This window comes from Chroicocephalus ridibundus, chromosome 4 (assembly GCF_963924245.1).
Source record: "Chroicocephalus ridibundus chromosome 4, bChrRid1.1, whole genome shotgun sequence".
NCBI classification, from domain to species: domain Eukaryota; kingdom Metazoa; phylum Chordata; class Aves; order Charadriiformes; family Laridae; genus Chroicocephalus; species Chroicocephalus ridibundus.
Window position 1 is genome coordinate 84,732,187 of NC_086287.1, and position 25,146 is coordinate 84,757,332.

The 25,146-nt window shown below is 40.3% G+C and overlaps 1 protein-coding gene across 1 annotated transcript in view; it reads right to left on the reverse strand.

Annotated features, from left to right (window-relative positions):
• LOC134515519 (transcription initiation factor TFIID subunit 4-like) overlaps window positions 1–20,946 on the reverse strand; it is a 143,661-nt gene extending 122,715 nt beyond the window's left edge. The window contains exons 1-6 of the mRNA XM_063334588.1: window positions 19,816–20,946; window positions 16,925–17,097; window positions 4,108–4,245; window positions 3,401–3,628; window positions 2,382–2,504; window positions 605–694 (exon numbers count right to left, since the gene is read on the reverse strand). Coding sequence (XP_063190658.1) covers window positions 605–694; window positions 2,382–2,504; window positions 3,401–3,628; window positions 4,108–4,245; window positions 16,925–17,097; window positions 19,816–20,911 — 1,848 coding nt within the window. The 5' untranslated portion in view covers window positions 20,912–20,946. The remainder of the gene's footprint in view (window positions 1–604; window positions 695–2,381; window positions 2,505–3,400; window positions 3,629–4,107; window positions 4,246–16,924; window positions 17,098–19,815) is intronic.
• Window positions 20,947–25,146: the final 4,200 nt, after the last annotated feature.

The window sequence follows — 25,146 nt, forward strand, 5'->3', positions numbered from 1 at the left end:
ATTACAAAAACAATGTAGAAAAAGCGTATTAAATTACTCAAAGCATTCTACAGAAATAACTTGTGACTTCCAGATCTTCACAAAAAATGACCTACTGCCACAGAAAAGTACATGGATATAGGTAACACTAAAGGATCACTACAGAATAGACAAGAGATGATTTTTCAAACTAGGGAGTAACTGCTTTTTAATATAAATCTAATTACTACAATGTTCTAGATCAGGGCTACTCAAGCGGTAAACTCCACATCAGCTCTGGACAACAAATACATTTTTTTTAAACCTAAACCAAGGCCCCAAACACACGGGGTGTCTCCCTCCTCGGAAATCCCTACCCCTTACCGTCCTCTCAAGCTGCCAGGGAGCCACCAGCCGCAGCTCCCGGCCACAGAAGTGGTGACCAGCCCCTGGCTGGCGACAGAGAAGGAGCCTGCGTGCCGCTTTCACCCAACCACATTTCGGCAGAAACTGGCAGCATGAAGGAAAAATTGAGCAGTCCTGCTCTAGGCAGGCAAAGCCAATTCCATTTAAAAAGTATATTCTAAAACTTAATGTATTGACATTCGCATAAAAAAAATAATTATCTAAACAATATTTACATTACCTTAAGGAAAGGTACAAGATATGGCTGAGGAGATGATTTGAGTTCCGATTGAAGGCGGCCTGTAAATTCTTCTGGATCAATCTTTGCATCCTTCAGGGGGAAGGAAAAAAAAAAAAAAAAGGCATAACAACTCAGTTCAGTTGTTTGGTTAGTTTTTTCCAGGTAATATATATGTATATATCTCCAGCTAAATAGGCTCCCATATCAAGAAGAAATTTCAAAGCTGAAGTCCCTCAGCTACTCTGTATCTGTAAAATCCTTCTATCAAGAGCTAATTTCTATATGTAACTCAGAATTCAGGGAGTTCCCTTGGGGATGTGCAAGTTAAGATACAAGATCCCACAAACACTCAAGTCTTTTTTGGGATTCCATTCTCTTGATAACGTTTACATAGCGATTTCTTTTTTAAAATATTAATAAAAAACCAAGTTGTTGAAGTACCCTTACAAACTATTATAAAATTTGTCAGCCCTTGTAATAAGAAAGTATCTTCACTTAATTACAAAACTAATTTTGCAGGTTCAATTTATGAACTTCATACTATATATGTAAAGCATATGCATATATAAAAAGTATACTTAAGTATATATATAAAATTTTCACCTATATAAACGTGTGCATGTGTACATTATCTGTATATATTCACAAAATATACAACTGTAAATATATGAAACGTATACTCAGTAGTTTATTTAGTACTTAACACGGGAGAACTCTATAGTCCAGATGTATTTCATGATACTTCTAAAGTATCATTAGTTACAATCTCAGGTTGCAATACAAACGTTTGTTGGCTTTCCTTCACTGATATAGAACAAGAACAAACCAAAACAACCTTCAATAAATTTAGTTATTATATACTTGTCTCATTACTTTGTTTAAAATATTGTAAGTAGTTACTTTTACTTAGTTGATCTTTCTTAGTTTTTAAAACTTAAAATGAGTTTTTACTGGAATCACTGAATATTATTGCCGAATGGCTCATACTTGAAAAAAGTCTTAGGCTTGTCTAAAATACACAGGTTTCTCTGCCAATGAATTCAAAGAAATATTTATCAACTACTTTTAAATCCAAGTTCTTCATAGACTATATTTAATTTCTTTTAAGAAGCTGGGCCGTTTGTAACACCTGTCTGTAACACACACAATTGACTGAACCCCCTGTTGCACTGCAGACTCCAGTAAATGAGCCTTTTTCAGGCCCAAGGACTGTCCAGCTGAAACACAACTTGAAATCCGCTTGAAACCTCCCTGCAGCGAAGGCTCCGTGCAGGGACATCCGGCTGCAGGACTGCTTGGACTCAGCAGCTCAGCAAATACTTGTCCTTCAGTCCTACAAACTCTAAACCATGTCGTGAAGGCTAATGTTGACACCAATTCTGTGGTTAAAACATCTAATAGCTTCTTACTGCTTCAGAAAAGACCGTGGTTTGGAAGAAAGGAAACTTAATGAATGGCCAAGGAAAAATCCGATATTTTACTCTAGTTTTCTAAACAAACAACCAAAGTATTATCCATCAAAAAAAGAGTGTTTTTGACAAATGCATGCTAAATACTTCGTTGCATATACCTTTCAGAAACTAAGAGAAAACCTACCTTTAACAGATTTTTGAAGATATGTAACGTACAGAACATTTGCATTTTGATGTAGCCCAACTCCTTTCACTTTCATTACAGCAAAAAAAAAATTAGTTGAGCTCAAAGCAACAGTTTTCAGCATACGTAAATAACGAGCTTAATAGAAAACTAACAAAATGAAAGAAAACTAAATATTTACCAACAAATCCTGAACCAGAGCTTTCACATTACGGGACGTTTCTGGAGACGGTGAGTTATGAGAAGCAAGTTTTATAAGGGTAGCTAAAAAGTTTTTGCATTTTTTCACATTCTCTTGCATTTCCTGTAAAAGCCAAAGAAAACAAGTATCATATCCATGCTATTTTCCAATCAGGATCAATGCATGCTGTGGTCACTATAAATAGGGAAAATTATGAAATTGTTCTCATTCAGGCAGGACATATTTGAAATACATCTGCGGCTATTGTACTATTGCTGCTAGTTACCTGACATTTTCTTCACTTCTTTATGTAACTGAACATCATACCTCATGAATACTAACAAAAAAAAAAATCAATGAAAGAAATATAATATTTTACAGTCTGTTTTGATAAAAATAACCTTAAATATGAGAAGTAACAAAACAATTTGTTGGAGATGCATTCTCCTTTGAGATGCCCAATACACAATGTACAATGTTGCTCAAGCTATCTTAATTTGTTAAATTATTGATTCAGGATGGTTTTGTACAAAGCAGCTACAGCAGCAAAATCAAATTAGAAATAGTCTTCAAACATCATCATATCTCATCTTTTCTTCATCAGTAAGAAAACAGATGCTTTAATTTTCTCAAGCCATTATTTTTATATGGTGTAATTACTCCAAGAAACAGAAATGTTACACTTCGATGTAACCACAGTTTTGAGGCCCAGCAACATGATCTTAATGAAGCCCATAGATTGAAGTCCTGATTGTTCTGTCTACAGAAACAGAACAGTTCTCTCGCCACTGACACATCCATGGCAGGATGGGGAAAGGTGACCACAAGTGTCCTTCCTCCCTCTCAGAATCCGTATTCCATTTAGTTGAAAAAGAGGGGAGGGGTTTCTTGTTTGTCAGGTATTTATTCCATCATGGGAAGTGTGCTTGCGTGAAGAAAAAGTTCTTTCCGCTCCTGAATAGACCTTAGAAGTTCATAAAGTACTAAGAAAGCCAAGCATCTAGTATTTCAAAACTTACCTGTGATACAACGGTGGTTCCAGGTACCGGAGAGCTTGGTATGACCTGGGGCTGTGCTGGTACTTGGGCTGTCGTATGAGGCGGAAGCGGCAGCCGAGGCTGACCCTGGCTTTGTGCTGAACCTTGAGTCTGTCCACCAGTAATCACTGCAGGTTGTTGAGAAGCTGATGTTCCAGTTGCTACTGTTGTCTTGAATAAATTTTGAGCGCTCGTCGTAGCTACTGATACCTATTAATATTTTATATTGAAAAAACAGCTAGTTATCATCTTTTAATTCTTTTACTCAACCATAAAGTTCTTGAAAGCGTGACAAGAAAAACGTGTTTCCTTTCAAATACACCCTTACTAACAAAATAGAACCATTGACTTTACTTACTTATTATAACCCTAATTTTGTCACCCTTTAACTGAACAGTGAAACTCCTCATTTAAAGTTCTTGCTATTGAAAAATAAACGTACCACTAAAAAATGCGTTGCTATTATCCAGCCCTTTAAGATCACCATGATGACATGACCTCTTTAACTCAACTTTCTGTACATTTGGCCCTTAATATAAACAGGTCAATTCCCAATGGTCTGTGATCATGTCGTCAGGTTTAAAATGACCTATACCACAGTGACAGCAACACAAATGCTCTAACACAGCTTCCCAAACAAACATCCTTTTTTTCATCCACCTTTTGCTTTTTATATTCTTGGTACTTACGGTGGTGTGAGAGAGAACAGAGCCTCCCGGCAGCGCCGCGGCAGACGTAGCGCTGACTGGTGTGGCAGTTGACTGGACAACTTTGGCTTGCACTGGAAGTCCCAGGCGGACAGTAGATGTGGCTACAGAAGTTGGTTGCTAATAAAGGAAAAATAAGCAGTTTGAGGGTTTGTTTTCTCCTTAGTAACTTGATATCCAAGACTTTTTAATAACAGTATTCACATCAGTAATGATTACTAACACTGAAAAAACCCAAGCCCAGTGACACGTGCTTAAATAGATATTCACAAATAATGCAAAAATGAGCTTTCTTATGTTCAACGATACGTTTGCAATATTTCTCCTAAAAGCTATTTCTCATACAGATGTGAGGAAACTATCAGAAAAAACAGGATATGACCCACAAAAAATTGATGTTACATGAGTGTATTGGTTCAGCTGTAATATTTAGTCACTATTGTAAATGTCAGTATTCATCAATATTTGAGTTTATAATTGCTCACAACACAACACTGGTCATTTAGGTATTTACTGGCCTTTTCTAGTGTTTTTTCTTTAAGAAAATTAATACAGAGAGAAAATTCAGAGAGCAGAAAAATATTTTCAAAATAATTTCAGATTAAATTATACGGAAACTGATTTTCACAGAAATAGAGCCTAAGCATTTTGAGACCTTTTGTCACAGAAAGCACACTCAGTAACCAGACAGCAACTGAGACATTAAGTGTAGACAAAGGAAAAGGACTGGTTTGCAGCCTTTCATTCAGTAACATACTCTACAACTCAAGACATTTCCCTCATGCAGAAACTGTATTAATTGTTTTAGTAATTGACTTTAATTGGGAGAGAGAGAGTGAAATCTCTTACCATCATGTAAAAGGGCAAGACTTAGGAATAAAACATGTCTCCAGGAAAGTTGTTATTTAATTCTACAGGAATGTAAATACCATTACAGAAGAAATACATGACGCAGTATGGCAATTACGACAAAAAGAGAACCAATCATTATTAAAAAACATAGGCTTCACTGGTCTCTTATAACTTTCATTTATTAAGATTTGAATTCAAATACATAAAACACATTCAAACACAAAAAAGAAATTTTCTAAGTGGTGGGAGTAATAAATCACAGACAATATTGTTTCTCACAAGATAAAACTAATTTTCCTTGATTTACATGTTAAGTTATTTGTCTCTGTCATTAATATTTTTTATAAAGAACGGCTTATTTTAGATTCTTACATTGCCTATTAAACCTACATAAAATACTTCTTCAAAGAACATCCAGTACACTTAAAAGACCTCTAAAAGGAACAGAGGCCCAGGCAGGCATTCAAAGCCCCAAGCATCCCTTACCAATTGGCCCAGCAACATCCCCTACTGGATATCAAGCTTCTGTACTTGGGAAAAAAAGGAAAAAAAAAAATAAAAATATATATATATATAAAAAAAAAAAATATCTATCTGACATCTGAACAGAACCTTTTTTTTTGTTGTTGCTTGGACAGCTTTCAAGATTTTTAAAACCTTGACTAGGGATGTCTTCCACACCGAGACAGCCTAGAGGCAAGAAACAGCAGCATCATGAATAGGTAGAATCGTCTGGTTTTTCAGAAGGATGGTACAAGCTTTTTCTGTTTTTAAATACCATACCTCTTTTCTCCATTATTAAAGAAGACGACTTGCTTAGATTTCCTTAAAATACTGGTTGAATGAAATTATGTTTACCCAACTAATGTTTGCATTTAAACCCATAAATACTGCCTATCTTGTTGGTGTTTCCAGGCCAAACCCAGAGTGTGCCCCTCTCCTCTGCCCCCTCCTCGCCAGTGAGGGCCGCAGAGACACGGGCGCAGGGAACAAGCCGGGAACAGCCAAACTGCTGGCACGTGCTCAGCCCCAAGGAGGACCTGCACCCAGAAATCTGCAAATCCATAGCCCAGACTGCTTGCTGGAGAATTTATCTCAGCTAATAAATGCCCACAAGTCACCACAGGAACACACTTGAAAACAGAACTGCATATAATTAAAATATACAATAACAACAGTGCATTATCCAACTAAGTACGCGAAGCATTCCACACATAGTATTCCACCGCGCGAGGCCATGGGAGCAAACCGTGCAACACCAAGACTAAATACACCCTCACTGTTAAAAATCAATCATGACAAAAGCCTTTGATACAAAATGGCAGTAAAATCTATTAATATGTAGCATATGAAGAAAAAGCCTCACTACCATAGAACTGCAAACAAAGTAACGCAACCCTTTCGTAAGGCGGTTCCAAACCTCATAAATGTTAAAAAGGTTAAGTATGAAAGGAGTGGATGAGAAACAGAAGGAGAAACTAGCCTAAAGAAATTCTGAAGTATCATGGAAATGATCTTCACGTGACAGCGACAGGTTGCCAGAAGACACTACAAGGGCTCCCAGCACAAATACTTCAAGAAGAACTGGTAAATACTTAGAAACAAGTAGCTGTGTTTTCTGTGAAAGGAACGCTGTAAACAGATCTCATGAGAAATCCATCAAAAAGGAAACAAAAGTTATCAACATTATATTAAAAAAAAAAATCATAACCCAATGTGTCAAGCTCCTAATGGGACAATCTAAAAGAATTTACGATGCTCTTTAAACAAAAACTGCTAAGGTTTGGTATGATGCTATTAAATTCCAAAATTACCAAGACAGGCTTAGAAAGGAATATATTTCCAAATGTGACTGTGTTATTTTTTATTAGACACATCGCATACTTTTACATTTCCTAAATAAACGAAAGTAACATTTAAGAGGCTTTTTCCCTGTACTGAGACTGGTACAGGCATGGAATCAGACCGCGGCTGAACACAGTATATAACCCCATCCCGCTCTCCGTGGGACTCTTGGAAACACGTACGACAGCCCTTTGTGTCCCGCCTGGAGCCAGCTCCATGGTGCAGAGGGGAGCAATTGGGACGGGAGCTCAGCACACGGCTGCTCTGGAAATAAGGCTGTCACACAGGCGCTGGCTGATGCCTGGCCAGCTGAGAGGGGATGGCCCCAGCTGGAGCCACGCAGGTGACACCAGCGACTCCGCTTCCAGGGGCGCTGAGGCACGTCCACAATGGCAGTCAGCACACACTGCAATTGCTCATGGAAGAAGCGTCCTGTACATCCCCTCCCGAAATAACTACATCTTCACTTTCCTACGTCCACCTTCTCCCCAGAGCTCTGGGCACACGAATAGCAAGGCAAAGCCTGAGGCATAAACAGCGAATTGCATCGTACCTGCTGTGCGCAAAAAAGCTGCCTCTACATTCCAAGGCACATAGAAGGCCACATTTGAAAGACCAGGCCACTTGGATATGGAGAAAATATGCCCAAATATCCGGGGATTATTTGTCACTGCCAAGGCAGGACAACACCAATTCTAGGGATTGCATTGCGTATTCACAGCTTTATAAAATCAAGGCCTTTTAAACTGCCACAGGTTAGTACACCAATGTATGTAAATCCTTGGGAAGAGGTCTGTGGTACACTGGTATTTTGTACTATAGTACCACCTACTGATGAACGCTCCGCGTACCAGCACCAGTCTGCACTAAAAGCAAGAAAGCTTACTTTTGGCAAGTACGTTGCACCTATCATTTCATGATCAGTCCTGGTAATAAACTTGTCCACTGCCAATCGCAAACAGAAGAAAGAAAATACACCAATAGCACTTGAACAGACATTAACACAAAAGCAGGGGCAGGATTATCATGATACACATCACAAGAACTCTTTACGTGTCTTCCAATACATGGCTTTGCTAGGTACTACGCAAAACAACTTTAGCAGAATGTGACCTTGAAGTTTAGATTTAAATTTGCAAAATCTGAAATAAAACTCAATTTTATTTTTAACCATTAATCTGGAAGACTTCTTACAAACAAAACAGGCCATCCTACGATGCCCTGATGCCTCAAACAATAAGAGACAGTGTTTAACAAAGAGGAAACTAAGGTGGGATCGCAGACACTGGCAGAAGCATAGGCTAAAGGTCAAATCTGGTAGCTCTCTGTAGAGTAACTAATTTATACAACTTTTCTTATAGGCATGGCTGGTAGCTCTACCTATTATTAAGGTATCATAACACTCCCCATTACCAAACTCTCTTTTACGATACTTAAATTTCTGTCAGATTTCTGAGGAGTTCGTGGGGAAACTTCACATGTTTATTGACTGCCTCTCAATTCTTTTGGTTATGGTTCACCTGGAACATGCACTTCAACGTCAGTTGCACAGCAATTTCTATGTCAAGGATTTGATTTTTTCACCCTGGTAAAAACACAGCCAAATTGAGCCAAAGTGCTAACCCTTTAAAAACTTGACATTTGCACACAATTGCAGAAAATGACTGGAGGCAGAATCTCTAACAAGCCAGCAACAGAGGCAGAACCTTCATTGCCACCACAGTTCTGGGCCACCACAGCATGGCTGGAGTCAAGCATCGGAGCCCAAAGCAGGGAGACGCCACTGGGTTCCTCATTCGTGCGACGTCCCTGTGGGGCTCACAAACTCGAACAACAGGGGAGGAAGACACAGGACTGGGAGCAAGAGCCAAGATAGGCAGAGGAGCTTGGGGCCACCGAAGAAAACATTCAGAAATCAGGGGTTCTGAGTCCAAACCCTCAGCCTCTGAAGTCTCATCATCCTGTGGGTGTAAGCAAATACCTACATAATCCACTATCAAAGTGCTTTCTCGTTGTCTGGTGAATTGGCTGGTCCATCTACAATCACTACAAACACTAGGATTCATCCAAAGAATCTGGTGGATAAAAAGCAGCTTAATTTTGGCCCCGCAATTAGATTCTACCCCTGCCTCAATTGCTCAGTGCTCGTGCTGCATGCAAATATAGATAATCTATTGCAATCAATAATTTTACACCATATGAGTGGACAACTTGAAACACGGGGTTTGCAACGAGGAGTGGTCGCGGCTGCAACTGAAGACAATGAAGTCAAACTGACCACAAAAAATTAACCAGTATTTTTAATTTAATGTTTAAAATAGAGATAATTAGGCTCTGTTTTTCTACTTATAAAAAGAGGCTAATAATCCCCTTAACTGCATTGTTGAGAAAGTTGTTACAGGGATAAGCTTAACAAAAAAACCTAGTTGGTTATTAATTCCCACTTCAGAGGGGGGGCTTAGATAATATGCAGCAAATAAGCCTGAAGCAATGCACTGAACAGTGGAGAAAAAAGTATTACATAATTCTTTGTTAATTAAGACTGTCCAGCCTACACACTGTAGAAATTAAAAATAACGGTAATACGTGGTCATGCAGCATAAAGCATATGCACAAGGGAGCCACTATTAGATTGCTCAGGAATCTTCTTTATAGCATTCCTGACCTTTGCATGTTGAATTTTACAGCCTTCGTAATGTTTAAGTGTTTTCTAAGAAGTTTTGAAAGATCTGTTAACGCTATGAAAGTGTAAACAGAATTTGTAAGTAGTGAGAACTTGCTGTCCACTTACACAGAAAAGATTCACTTACCATGAAGAAAAGGAAGGAAAATGGCTTTGTGGTTAAAGTGTAGCCAAGACCACACATTTTTTACTTTCTCTAGCCTTTCAACCTACTTGCCCTGCTAACACAAATGTCTTCTCCAGAAGAAGCCCAAAAACTGTCTATACAAAGAAATAGTACAGAAAAGCTTATTTGACAACAGTGGCAATGCACCTCAGGCAACAACAAAGATTTATCAATTTGCTTGAAATTTCTGCAAAAAGTAAAATAAGCATTTGTCAGAAAAGCAGAAAGGGTGTGGAAAAACAGTAAAATAAAATTAAAAAACCCCAAGACATCAATAAACAAGAAAAAAATTACCAAAACTAAAAGATGACATAAACACACAAGCACTGCTGAAAACACCGGCACAGCGTATTATCAGAACTATCTCAGATTTGAAAGGCTCCGCTCTTGCAAGAACAGCTTATGAAACGTCAGCTAAGTGCAGAACTGCTCTCGACATCCCATGTGATGGCAAAGACTAAGCTGCACTTCTCTGCATCAAACAGATTTCACAGCAAAAATACAGCCACTTCCAGAGCAGGTGACTCAGCACTTTGCACAAGTTCAAAAGACTTTTTTTTTTCCCATTTTAAAAAAGGATGGTAAAGTGAAACTTAACAGAAAGTGAATGTCAAAACATAGAAAACAAATACATTTATATCATGAACTTGAAATTCTGAAGAGTAGCAGTAAAAAAAAAAGAGATGCTTAAAGCAAGAAAAAATGCAGCTAGAAAAGAACTGTCATCCATATATACATCCATACATACTGATTGGACTATTTATGCAATGAAAAAAAAACTCAAGTGACTGGTAATCATATTTGGAGCAGAACTGTTAAGTAGCCCACTTATGGGCCCAAATATTTGGACTAAACCATCAAACTTTACACTACCTTTTCTGATTGCTAAAAATACACAAAGCAACTTAATACTGGAAAAGACATTTTTGAATCAAACAAAAACATTAGTAAACTCTAAGATCAAATCGATTTTCAGCAGCAGTCTCATGAAAATTCCAACATACGCTATTTCACCTGATCTGTAAACTCTGGTACAGGTACTCTGTAATAAAATATCATGAGCCAGGCTAACATTGGTCTTTCCTGTATGATGCTCAGTTTATAATCTTGGGGTACAGCAGCACTTTAATTTTGTAACTAACATAAAATAATTTTCATTAAAAATAATTTAAAATAAGTAACTTATTTTTTGCTTTTTTCTGTATGAATGTAAACCCAACTGGTTATTAAGAAACCAGCAAACAAGATCTGCATCAAAAGCATGAAAAACCATAAACTGTACAAATGAAAAATGCTGATAAACAAAAGAAACTCACCAAAGAAAAACTAGATGGCAGCACCTACCTATTTTTCATTATTTCACCAGCATAGGCTTCAAAACAAGACATAGAGGCAAAAATTTAAGGCAATCTAAACAATCAATTTTAAAAGACTTCTGAATTTACTCGTTATCTCTGAAGAATATAGTAATGCAAGCAAAGCCACGCTTATTTGACCTGCTTGTAATACCAGAATCCAGAAGAAAATTTTTCTAAAATCAACCAAAGTTCCATCAAATTGTAGCTTGTTTCCTAAAAATCTTGTACTTTGAATAAGATCCTGTAGCAGATAAAATTTTGGCAACATTAACCACTTTTTAATATTCAGCTAAAATTAATAGCAATCAAAAACTAAAAGGAAACTAAAATCGTGAAGAAAGAAAATGGTTCAACTAAAATTATGCACTGTTAACTCAAACCAATGTTTGCTTTAAACATCCAATAAAAAACTTCTTTCTTTCATGAAATAAGTTTTTTTCAAACCAGCATGTTACCACTGAAAATGTATTCAGAGTACAACAAAATTGTACTTCTTAACGCATTAAAAGACTATTACAGTCTTCTGTAAGACTGAGTACTTCCATGTAAAACACATGGATACCAATTTAAACAAGTCAAGCCTCTGGTAGCTGCACCAAGAAGATGAATTTATATTCACAATCTGAAAAATTATTTGGTTTTATATACCTGAATATTTTGCAATATTCTTTCCTTAGAAAAGTGTAGTTAGCTGTAGTTAATATCCCCCCATTACAGTCCTCTATAGTCTTATAATTGGACCTAAGCTAAAACTATTTTATGGTGCGATTGTACCTATTCATGCTTTTCTTGAATATTTTACTTAAACAAACCAGACAGAATGTAAGTGTAAGAGATCACTGAAATATCATTTACATCTTCCTATTACAGGCACTCCTTTCAATTACTGCTTTCTCAGTGCCATTCTGTTACCTTCATATTCTGATTCTTCTAATCAAATGCCTTCCGCTACTTCTGACTCGGTGCCTCAGACACCACCCGTCCCTTTGGGCCACATGCCCAGGGTCCGGAGCCTTTGACTTTGGCATTAAACTGATCAGAGTCAAGACCCTTCCTACAAGGTACTGGCTTATCCTGATTAGCCAGTTTTCCAGAATTCCACCAGGAATTGGAAACATGCCCGTTTTATTCATATTTTCCGTAGCAACAATCGAGGGGAGCCTAAGTAAATGCCTAATCAAAGATTACCCCACCTAAGAGTTGAGAAAAGAACTCAAGTCTTCCTTTCAAAATGGATTTGCCTATCTTCTCCCAAGAGTCTAACGCAAACCTCTCCCCAAAGCTGTACTACATCTGCTTACATCCTCTACCCCCAAAAGCTGCAAAAAATGAAGGAAAGGTATTACAAACAATAGAAGCCAAACAATAACTTAAATAGCAAAGCCAAGCACTCAAAATGTAAGAAACATCAGATTTAAGTTTGCTGTGCAACATCAATTGTGTGCCTTGATTGCCTGGCTGAAGCTTTTATCTTTGTGCATTTATCATGCAAAGACGGTAATACACTGCACACATACAGAAGAGATTAATGTAGGATGAAAGGGAAGTTATGTATCTTAATCTTTCTGAACTTTTGTGTTTGGCACTGCAATCAAAATATATATATTTTTTTTTTAACTTGTGAAGGGAAGAGGGATGGCTCTATCAGTTCCCTACAAAGGGAAATACTTTATATATAGATATTTGACTTCTGAACCTTCAGCAATGCAACATGTAAAGATAAAGCCGCTGTCTTCAAGGAAAGCATTATCCTAAGCCCAAATACTAAATCCTAAGGGAAAACAGACTATGTGTGCTCTATTTCAGCGGCTCCCGTTGCTCCTAGAGGAAGGCGGCTCCTTCCTCACACACCATCCTGAATCTAAGCCCTTCTACTGAAGCCAGAGGAATTTTCATGGGAAACCTGATTCATTTTCCTCCCAAATAACTGGGAGAAGATCTATCAAATGATGGCTCTGAGATACGGGAAGAAAATCTCGTTATACCAGCAGGCTGCAGAAGCAAGTTAGACTCTGGACAGCTCTGTACGTATCAATCAAGTCAATCGCATTTAAGAACATTTAAAACATTTCCTTATTCTCCCCTTCTCCTTCTTTTGAGAGTGGAAGAGAAATTACTTAGTTGTGGAGGGGAGAGATTCAAAGAGCTTTCCAATATAGATGAATGCTTTGGTAATTTTTCAGACCATCTTTCTTGGAATTTTTAAAAAGGTAATTCATAATTCATTTTATATTCTCCAGTTATCACTCTCAACACTTCTTAATGAGTTGCCAAAAGTAACTGCCAGCTTTTGCAATTTCTTTGGCATGTTTTTTAATAACCTGTGTTTCACATCTAACGACACAGCTCGTAACACACTTTCTTAACATTTAAGGTGTATATACAAATTAACCGTGATGTTGAAAACAATTACTTAGCTGAGCAACTTGTGACAGTGGCTAAAAAGTAGGACAACCTGAAGAAAAGCAACCATAATACCCACGACCCATGAAAGCTATGGCTTTTCTGAGACAGATCATACATTCTTTGTAGTGAGATACTATTTCTTAGAATGCTTATGAGAGACTGCAAATATCCACCTGCATAGACTTTCTACAGACGCAAAAGTAGAGTAAAACACAAACCCAGTGCCTGAAGTACGTCACTAAATCCTACATATTTAAAGCACCCTGCATTTTAACCCAAATAAAGCTATCTTAAAATAATTGAATAAAAACATAATAGTAAATTTAATGAGTTCTGCACAGTAAAATAAGTCATTCCACTAACATACTGGACAGATAGGTATTTGATGTTCTAGAGGTTAAAAACACATAGCCTGCAATGTTCATCAGTCCTGTAAAAGATTTCGCAGGACTTAAGCAACTGATGTTCATATTCTGTCTGTCTTGAGCTAATGGCACACACAAATTTTCTGTCTTTCAGTCACAGCGGAGACTAGGACTCTTGAATATTATACTTTATAGACATAAAAACTTAAGACACTGTTTTCCATACATTTTGAATTTCTAATGAAAATTTTAATTGACAGAATTTAGCTTTCTGATACATCCAAATTTGACTCTGAAAGAAAAAAGTTTAATTATAAACTCACTGAAAAAATTATTTTTCAGTACACAGTTTCCTGTATTTTAGAACTTGATCCTTTTTCTTGTTGAATCACAATGACTACTCAAACTAATAACTGACACTTTTAAAACCTGTTGTCATTGGGCATTTCCTCCAAAAAAACAGTGAATAGTTTCTGGTTATAAACCGTCCACCTAACGAAATAGAAGTCTTGTGTCTAGTTCTGATATGATAAACCTTTAAAATTTAAACCTTTACAAGGTGGTTTTAAAAGGCTGTTAACCACCATTTTTAAAGAACACTCTAAGGTCAAACATACATAAAACATAAGCACTGTAAAAACAAAAGAAGAGTCTGCAGACCACGTGCAGGTTCATGGAAGTTCACTGTACACTTCCCAAGAACAATATTAATTATTTCTTATCCTTATTAATTACAACAAATAAAGAAATGATGCAATACAGTTCAGGCAGCCACCACAAAGATCTGTCAAAGGAGATGAATCCTGACAATCTACAATAACATGACTCTAATCCCACCATACTAAAATAATCCAACTTTTGCATCCTCCAAGACATTTATCATTCACAAGGCCTTGCTGGTTTCCTCTATTCCCTACCAGTTTATTGGCACTAACAAGTGCAAAGGAGTATCTGTAATGCAGTAAGGTATTTATCCAGGCAGAGCTCTGCACAAAAGCAATTACATCTTTCCAATACCTGAACTCCTTCAGATTTTAGGTATCTCTACAACCACATAAACATGCAGTATTCCCACAGGTTTATTTTTATATAAATCCAGCAAGTCAGCTTATACTCTTTCTGCAACCTTAAGTGCTTCATATGACTAGAGCTGCCCGAGGCCAACATGATCAACTCCCAACATTTGCCATGCACACATCATCAGGCTGACTGTGGGATCCAAACGCCAGTCTCCTAATAAAGACTGCACACACACAGCCAAGCACTCACTCTACATTTCTGTATGCTTCCTAAGATTCTATGTACAATAAAGGTGTGTTCCACAAATGTTTTGAAACTACAGACAATTTGTTATTATTTCATTTGCTATGAATGATTCCGTATGCTGGCCACAGCAGTTGAAGTTACATGAAAACTAACTACGAAACAGCAATTTAAAATAAATAAAATAAAACTCATTTTAACAGACTGAGATCATATCTGGGTACAGTCACACCCCACGATTTCTATTTTGCATTTATGCACTTGTCTCAGGATCCATTGCTAGAATGTGTGCTATATAGTCCCTTGTAGTCACTAACTAAAGAACTGATTGTACTTATTTACAAAGAAAGCCCCAAACAACCACAGACAGATGTACAAATAGAAAAGAAGAACTTGTCTGGATTTTTATTGTCACCAAACTAGTCAAAAAGTCTCGAAAGTAATGCAGGCTTATTTCTGTGTTTATTCTTCCTGAAATATATTTATCTTTGAAGGCTTCTACAAGCCTTCTTATCCTTCCAGGTACCACAAAACATTAAATGGACGCCTTTTCTGCAAAGAGTTCTTTTACGAATTCCGTCCAATACTGTGCTTACCTCTTTTCTGAGATCATAAAGTTGCTCCAGTGTTTCCAGGCCTTATGTCTTTCCTGAGATACATTCCATTGAGCTACAATCCTACTAGTGACACTCATTTCTAAAACGTACATTCTAGTTGGCTGTTCTGTGTTTTAGATTGCCTTGTGTTATTAATTTATTTCCAAGTCTTCAATTTTATTCTGGATTCCTTCTCTTCTGAGAAGTTTATCACTGTTTTCATTTTTGAATTAAACTTAATAATCTTTCAGGGTATACATATATTGTAATGCATGAAGCACATAATGGGCGAGTAATCTAATGTTAAACATTGGGAAATACATGTTTAAGTTATTTCAAGAAAGCTATACAGCAATCAATTAAAAAATTAAGACGACACCATCTTCATCTCTTTCCATTCAGAATTGCTTATCACTTCTGCAAACAAAGACTTTAGGCAAAACTACCCTAAACTCTGCCTATTATTATTACGGCACAACTGCCCTCTACTAACATCCAAAGATCTTTGCCTCTACGTTTTAGGAAGGTAGTTCAGCTGTAGCCCAAATGGCCCAAAGCTGAACAGCCTCCCTACAAAATTTTAAACCAATGTACCCTACTGAGTAATTTAAAAATCAATACACCTTCACCCTTGAAAATAAATGAGTTCTGAGTTGAAATAAACACACTTCACTGAAGAGTGTGGGGTAGGAAAGCACACCACCCTGTCAATCCATAGAAAAAAGGAAACGTAGTCACAACACAGACAAAACTTTAGGTGTAGACAGATCACACCCAGAAGCGAATCAAAGGAATCAAACCTTTCTTTTGAATAACATATATTAGAAAAGTTAATTATTGCAAATCCTTGTATTGGACGGGCTTGGCTTTTTCTTTTCTAATTTATTGTGAAATCTACACATCCTGTGCATCCATTCAGCATGTGGGGACATCGCAACACTTCTGACCCAGAGAACAAGGGGCGCCTACTGAACCAGTGCTATAGAGTCCAAACTACGTTCTGGCTAAGACGGAGCCTCCCAGCCTCCAATGACCTCACAGTCTGAACAAGGTCTTGAGAGACTCTATAAAGTAGATTTTTTCCTGAAATACAAAAAAAAAATCCTAGGCCTCAGAAAGTAAAATGTGTTTTAGTAAGTATTTCCTGTTTCACAACAAAAAAGGGGGAGGAAAGTACACCTGCAAAAAAAACACGTGAACTAATAATGTGTAAGACAGAGGAAAATGTAATGCACAGAAGTAAAGTGAAATCGAGCCAGACATACCTGAGCTGTTGATAGGCGAAAAACAGGGCCGGTTGTGGGCACCGAAAGCCTCGGTGAAATGCTGGTAGGACCTTGTCCCTGTGTTTGTACTTGAGCCTGCATTTGAGCCTGCGCTAGAGCCTGCTGAGGCACCATCACAAGCTGTCCAGCATCCGTGCGCACCAGCACCATACCTAACGGGAACAAAGGAACAGTAACTATAGAATAAAGAACAACATGAACAATAATATATAAAGAACTATCTAACTATCTTACATAAAGTAATGTATAGCACTGTATGTTTTTTCTTTATACTGTATCTTTTTTTTTTTATTCTGGTGTAACATGAGATTTTATTTCTAAGATGAAAAGGAGCCCCTACTAGCAGACAAAAACTAACACCCAATTCAGTTTGGAATTCAAAAAACTGCAGTTTATGGATAACAGTCATGAATAAAAAAGCAAACAGTCACTTGAGTGTATAGGCATACAGCAACTTTCACCAGCCTAGCCAGTGTCAGCAGAATAAAATTAGAAAGAAATATTCATTAAAAGTAAACTATAATGACAACCCAGTAGCTGGGAACAAAACTCAGTATGAACATACCAGGGACAATGACATGAGAGCTTTACAAAAACAACAGCTTTAGGGGATGTGTACATGCAAACATTAGGCCAGACACCTTACTGAGTGTCAAATACAGTATTTGAGATTTAGTAAATTGTTGAGCATGAACACATGGATTTATTTGGCACCCACCATCACTGTATTGGGAGGCACTACCTGTGGTTTGGACACCAAGAAAGAAGTATTGTCATACCCAGAGAAGCAACACAACTACTCCTCAGCACAAAATAATACAAGTGCAGATTACTTTAGGAAAACACCAAAGGAATTGTTTTCAAATTATCAGAGCAGTTGGCAAGTGCTTCCTAAGACTTTCTGAAAGCAAATGATAATACTTTCAGATTATTTTCTAGTAACACATTTCACAATAGAGGCCTTCTACATAACACAGACAGCACCATCAAGTTTTGCCCTATGTGTAACTTCGTTTTTGGCAATCAGCAGGATAGGAAAAACTTGTGAAAAGTTTTCCACAATCAGCAGGATAGAAAAGGGGAGACAGCGGTTAAGTTGGTCCCTGGCTCACCTAGAGCTTCACACTTACTCAAGATCACTGCAAACCATGGAATGTGTATCCTCTAGTTCTCTCAACATTCAGAAGCAGTTCCCCAGACAGATTATTTTAGAAGAATTTACAAGTTAGTTCCAGACTGCATTTTAATAATAATGTAACCTAGATAGGATACAACGGGTCTCTATACAGAAAAACACCTTGCCTGTAACTACTGGAGAACCGAAAAATAAGGATCTAGCAAGTCAACTTTTATTCCGTTGATAAAGTCAGTAGACAGTTTCTGCAATATATCTCTACGTGCAAATTGCTTCATATATCTTTTTTAAGTCTTCAAGGGAAAATAAAGAAAGTAAAAGTTTACATCCACTTCTAATTGTTAGCTTCCCAGAAAAAAAAAAAAACAAAACAAACACACTTCAGTAAATGGACACCTCAGTAAAAAGTTTGCAACATACCAAAAAGATAAAGAAATTTGAACAGTATTATATCAAGCAAGTCACAAATTTCAAAAGTACCTTATACCAAGAAAGCCTTTCTTTCAGTGCCTGACACAAAAACAAATCCCAGTCCTGGGATGAACCTGTGAGTGAACTGCAGCACCAATAAAAGCTCTCACTCACATAGTCTCAGGTGCTCCCAGCCAACCGTCACTGCTAAAAGCACAAAGAGAAGGCAAATTTCTGCCACTGCAAACTAAAGACAAACTGTTTTAAGTTAATTAAGTCTTCATGAAACCACTGAGCTTTATCTGGTTGGAGCATCAGAATTTGGGGCAGGAGTTTCATAAACTATGGCCAAAGACACAACTGCTAAAAGGCCACTTAGAAGCAAGCTCCACTCACTTTTTTGCTCCACTTACCTTAGCTAATAAATATCAACTATTTCAAGAAGCACGGTGGAAGAAGTTATTTCAGACTATATCAATATCTCCACGTGTCATCATGCTATCAATATTAATAACAAAAAACTAGTTCAAATGTTAAATCATCTCCTAAATTAAGAAGGTACAAAAAGTTACCAACTTTTTACAACATGAAAATCCACGCAGGGGACCACAGAACCCTTCAAAATTTCAGGTGAAACAACACAGAGTTGGAGTAGGAATGGCTGGGATGACAGGATGCTGTCTGGGTCAGCCTTCACGAATTTAACAGTTTTAGCAACGAAAGTTAAGGCACTAAAAGGAGAATAGAGGGGACGCGACGGTTACTTCAGAGTTAGAAACAAAATTCGACGATGTACAGGCTGCCCAGAGGCTCCAGAGAATGACACCATCGCACTTAGTAAAATTAAACATTTTAGACTAAATCAGCTTCTATCTTGCCACCTGAGTCACGGCAGAAGCCGCTCTTTGAAGGAGGAAAACTTTCAAGCCTATCGAGAGTGAAGCAGAAAATAAAGAGTCCTTCAAAACATATATGGAATTACTCTGACTCCCTCCCGGGCTTCTTACCCCGGGCACGGCCGCTCCCCGCGCCATCCCCTCAGAACTCACCGTCACCGCCGCTCCCGCCCCGAGACCAGAGCAGTCACTCATCAACCAACACTCGTAATTACTCAGCGCTAGCAACCGCCCGTCCCGTGCCAATTACATCCTCATTAACGGCAGCCTGATTGTCAGCCGCCGCCCTCACACAGGTGGGCTCTCCCGCTCGAGCAGCGGGACGGGAACAACTCTGGCGAACAAAAATCCCCTCAGAAAAGGGGAAACAACAACAACAAAAAAAGAAGGGGTTAGCGATAGCGGGGGGGCGGCGGCCCCCCACTTACCGGGCGGGATGGTGAAGCCGGGGGGCAGCTGGATGGTGGTCTGTTGCGGCGGCCGCACGATCAGCTGGGGGGCCACCAGCCGGGGGGCCGCGCCCAGCGCCGGCCGGGGCGAGAGGGCCTGGGGGGCGGCGGGGGGGGCAGCGCCCGCCTTGCCCGGGCCCACCGGCGCCTTGGGGGCAGCGGCGGCCGGCGGGGGGGCGGCCGGCGGGGCGCCGTTGGCGGCCGAGGCCTGTCCCGGCGGGGCGGGCGCGGGGCTGGCGGAGTTACTGAGTGCGTTTACTGCGGGGAGCGGGCCGTGCGCGGGCTTGCCGGGCGCCGCTGCGGTGCCGGGCCGGCCCTGGCTGCTGACTGGTGGGACCGCCGCCGGCCGGCCCCCGGCGCCCTCCCCGTTGGGCGCCGCCTCGCCGGGGAGCGGCGCGGTGCTGGCGGCGGCGGCGGAGCCCCCCTCGGCCGGGGTCCCGCTCCCCGCCACGGCCTCGGCGCGCTGCGGCGGTGCACTGGCGGCGGGCGGGCTGCCGGCGGGGCTGGGGCTCCCCGCGTCCCGGGCGGCGGCGGCAGCGGCCACATGGTTGTTGACAGGCTGGGGCGGGGGGGCGGCGGGCTGCGGCGGGGCAGGGGCGGCGGGGCTGCTGCCGCCGCCGCCGCTGCTGAGGAGAGCCGCTCCATGTGATTGCTGCACACTACTACTGTTTACACTCGCTCCCCTCCCTGCCGCCGCCGCTGCCGCCGCCGCCGCCGCTGCCGCCGCCGCTGCCGGGGGGGACGGGGAGGGGAGCGGCCCCTGGGCAGGGGCTCGGCTCTCCGCGGCTCCGGGGCAGCCCGCCGCCTCCTCTGCCCCGGCAGCGGGAGGAGGCGCGGGATGCCCTTGCTGCTGCCGGACGGGGCTGCTGCCCCCCGCGAGGCTCCCCTGCTGTTGCTGCTGCGGCTGCTGCTGCTGGGATGGGGCGGAGGTCCTGGGCTGGGGCGCCTCGGCGGAGCCCCGGCCGCCGGCCAGCTGCGATTCCAAGGAGCCCACCAGATCGCTGACCGCCTTCTCGTCCACCTCCTCGGAGAAGAGCAGCATCTCTTCCAGGGGGTCCGAGGCGCCCGCCGCCATCTTGCGCTGAGCTGGGAGCCGGCCGCACAGCGCGCAGGCGCGCCGGCCTCTGCCGCGCGCGGGGCATGCTGGGAGGGGCCGGCTTCCTCCTCCCCCGCCCGGGGGCGGGGCAGGCAGGGCGCGTGGCTGAGGCGGCGGCCGTTGTGGTGGGCGCTGCGGGGTCTGTCCGGTCCGCGACGTGAGGGACGGGGCCTGGGGGCGGCCGTGGTGAGGTGGCTCCCCGGTCGCCTTGGGAAGGCGAGGGGCGGCAGCGTGTGCAGGCAGGTGCCTTGGCGGTGCAGGGGGGTTGTGCCGGTAGTTGGGTCTGCGGGGACTAATGGCAGGGAGGTCTGAGGCACGGAGGAGGCCTGCGGCCCCAGTATGGAGGGTTGCGAGCTTGCATGTTGGGAGTTATTTAAAGTAGCTATTTAAAAGGCGTTTAGATGTAATGCTCAGGGTTTAGTAGTAACGTGGCAGTGCTAGGTTAACGGTTGGGCTTTAAGATCTTAAAGGTCTCTTCCAACTGTAAGGATTTTATGAGTTGAAGAGCCCTGCAGCCCTGTTGTCTTTTGGTAGCGGAGCTGCCATAACCCTGCTCTTTGCCGTCACCTCACACCCTGTGAGGACAGTTGCAGCCAGCACCGTGTCCTTCACCACGCTTACAGAGTGCTGAACACGCATGCAGTGGGCTGTGGTGGCTCAGCTGCCTTGCACACCCGCTCCTCCACAGGAGGGAACCTCCAGTGCTGGTGGAGCTGTTTGAAATCCTGACGTGCGCACAGAGTACCTGCACCCGCATTTGCACTGCTGCCTCTGCTGCAGCGTATTTGCATTTATGTCCAAAGCAACTACTTTACCTACACAAGAATGGCTGCAGTAATACAATTTCCTAAGGTGGATGCTGTTAACAGAGGACTTGTAAACCAAAAATAAGATTTTTGGCATCATCACAGCAGCCACGCTGGCACACTGCGCTCCCTCAGCATCCCCACAGCAAATTTGAGGTAGTTTATTTTGTTACTTATACTTTTGCCATTGCAATCCTGTATGTCCTTTTCCCATCAATGCTTGCCTCAGGTGTTCGGAAATACCATTTAAGAGAAAAATGGTGGTCCTAACCCATCACTTCTTTGATTAATGACAGGGCAATTTCTTTGGTGGGACCTTCAAAATGTGATATAACCATTGCTCACAGTTCATTGCATCTGTTCTTACACCATGAATTTGTGAAGCTGCCAGCAGAAAGCAGCTTGGATTCCGTTCTCTGGCTCTGCTGGCCTGCAATAGCATGGATGTCTGCAAACCTGGATGTATTTGAGCAGCTGCTCTGCGGCCTGGAATGATGACTCATTCTCCATGTTGTGATTTTCGGGATTTTCCACAAAACTGAAAAAGGTGCATCAGTGCATAACCCACCTTCAATTGCCCAACACACCGATGGAAGCGAGTGAAGGGCTGACAGTGCACGCGTGCACACAACTCTTCTCCGTTCCCAGGCTCAATCTGTTAAGTCACACATTGTATGACTTGCTCGAGTCACAAGATTAAACTGCTAATAACTGGTTTGTTACCATCCATTTCCTCTTAACGTAGGTTACATTTTTATTCAGGGTAGTTTTTCCTGATTGTCTGTTCGTACAGTTAGGAGCAGGCTTATGATGAATCAAAACAAACCATTTTTAAAATGCATGAAAAATAGGTTGCACCTGTTTAATTAGGATAAGTTTAAATGTCTCCTGAAATTAAATCAGTGCATATTTCTTAAATAAAGTGGCCAGTAAAAGTACTGAAGGCCCAAAGGTGTGGTTAGGATGTAATAAATGGGAAACACTGCAGTAAGTGAATGTGAAAGCACAGTAGTGCTTATGAAAAGCAGTATTAAGTGTGTGCAGGTGATCTCTACATCAAAAATTTGCGTAGCAAATGAGTATTGCTTTTATGGAATGCTCCAGTTGAATTAAATTTGGACTTTTAACAGATGTTTCTACCTGGAAATTTAATTAAAAGATAGACTATTACTCAATTTGCTATTGCATAAAACCAAAGAATATTCATTTTGGTTGGAAAAATGTCTATCCGATATTACTTCATTTAAGAGTCCCACACTTTATTAATTTTATCAGAGAAGATTCCATGCTTCCTTCACTTATTTGCCCTGATCCTGGACTTCATTTGCATACCACTATCTCCACAGTTTTTGTAAGAGAATGGAAAGTTAGGCATATGACTTTGCAACTAGTCCTGATTGCGAAAAAAGTTTTAGTATACATTTTTCTAACACTATGACGTTAAACTGTCCTGCCATAAACCCCACTCAGGACGAAAACTTTATTGTTTTGTAACTTTAGAAGATAAAAAGTAATCTTCCCACCAGAAGGAGAAAATGGCAAGTCATGATTTATAAGACAGGTTTCAAAACTTAAAAAATTGCCTATTTCTAATTACAGTTTTAAAGTATATTTGTGGGTGGGTAATCTGTAAAACATGAATTCATATTTCTTCCCACTCAGCTCTTCTTAATTGAGCCATTTTATGTATACAAACACGCAGAATAAGGAAGTATAATAGAATATTTTATTTAGTAAAACATGATGTATAGTGATTCACATTGGACTCCTTTCAAGTCAAGAAGTGATGACATACATAAGAATGTATTTAAACTTGTTGATGAAACTGGGTTTGGGCTTGTGCTTTTACGTAGGGAACGAGACTTTCAGTAAAGTACAGAATCTCTGTGAACTTTTGTAGTCATTCTTTTATTAGAAAAATCTTTTTCAAATATTTAAATGCTTTTCATCATAGAAAACATATTTCTGAACATATTTTTCTCTTTCATTTTTAGGAGTTAAGTATGTATAGAATAAAAAATTTGAGACCACTGTGATCATGTAATCTGATCTCCTAAAATGCAATCTTTCATTAATTATTTTTGGTTTGAAATAGAGAATGTCTATTAGAAGTTAACTTCCAACCATGGTTTTAAAATTGCCTGGGAAAGAAAATCCCCCACAAAACTTGTTAAGTTGCTGTTCAGTTATCAACACTGTTAAACCCTGTGCCCTGTTCCCAGCCTAAGTTTTTCATTAATAACTCACTACGTAATAGATGTATCAATGCCATGTTAAGCTGCAGGGAGTAATAACTTCACATAGACAAGTATCTTATTGTCATCTAGAAAGTGAAAGTGCTTAGAAAGAAGCACTGTTTTTTTCTAGTATGTGACATGGGTTTCTTCCAAATACATACTTTCAGCGCATTCAAATATACAATTTAACTACCATAAGTTTAAAATTAACAGTAAAATGGTACCTACCAGGTTTAGATACGATTTTGAGATAACTTCTTAAAATGAATTTACAGAACTCTTTGCATATAATTGAAATTCACTTTATGCTATAAAAATATTCTTTCAACTGCTGATTTTAAGTACAAATTAGCAATGATGAAATCCACAAACCGGAGAGCACAAAGATGGATAGAGTAACCAACAGGTGTTCTAGAAATATGTCTAAATTCACTTTCATGTATTTCAGCTGCAATGGAATTTCTTTTTTATATATGGCTTACAGAAATTTAGGAGGTTTTGTTTTGAAGTTAATCATAATTGTAAATACTTGTCGGTGCTCACCTAGACAGGACTGGATGGAGAGGCTTTGGAAAATTTGACATCAATAAGGTTCCAATTTAACCCTTTAAAAAGTTTTTCAAGGGGATACTTATCCTAGACATTTTTCTTTTATTCATTCTGGCCACCTTCTTCTCTCTTATAGAAACGTTGGAAGTGCTAACACCTAAAAGCAAACTCTAGCAGTTTTCTGCTGGAGTTCTCTCCTGAAATGCTCATCTCCTGTGTCCCAAGCTCAAAGAAATGTCCATTTCTGTTCCACCACACAACCTTGAAACCCTAATTCTATAAAAGGGAATCTTCAACTACAATTTTGAGAGGTGCAGATGAGAGAAAACTTAGGAAGATGTTGGCCAGAAGCAAAGCCACATGGGTCTTTGGGGCAAGTGGTTGTATTTCAAGGTACTCCCCCTTCGCTGTCCTCTGATGTCAGTATCGCAGGACTCCCTGATACACCCTTTCTTCCTTCCCTTCATGGTGTCCTCACTCATAATCAGCCTCTTCCTGCAACCTCCCCCAAGCTTTTTTTCCTTTCCCATATCTGAAGCTGATGTGTCTCCTTCTGTCAGGAGGCAATAGCAGGAAAATCACATGATACAGACTGTAGCCGGTCCTCTAGATTGTGATGAGG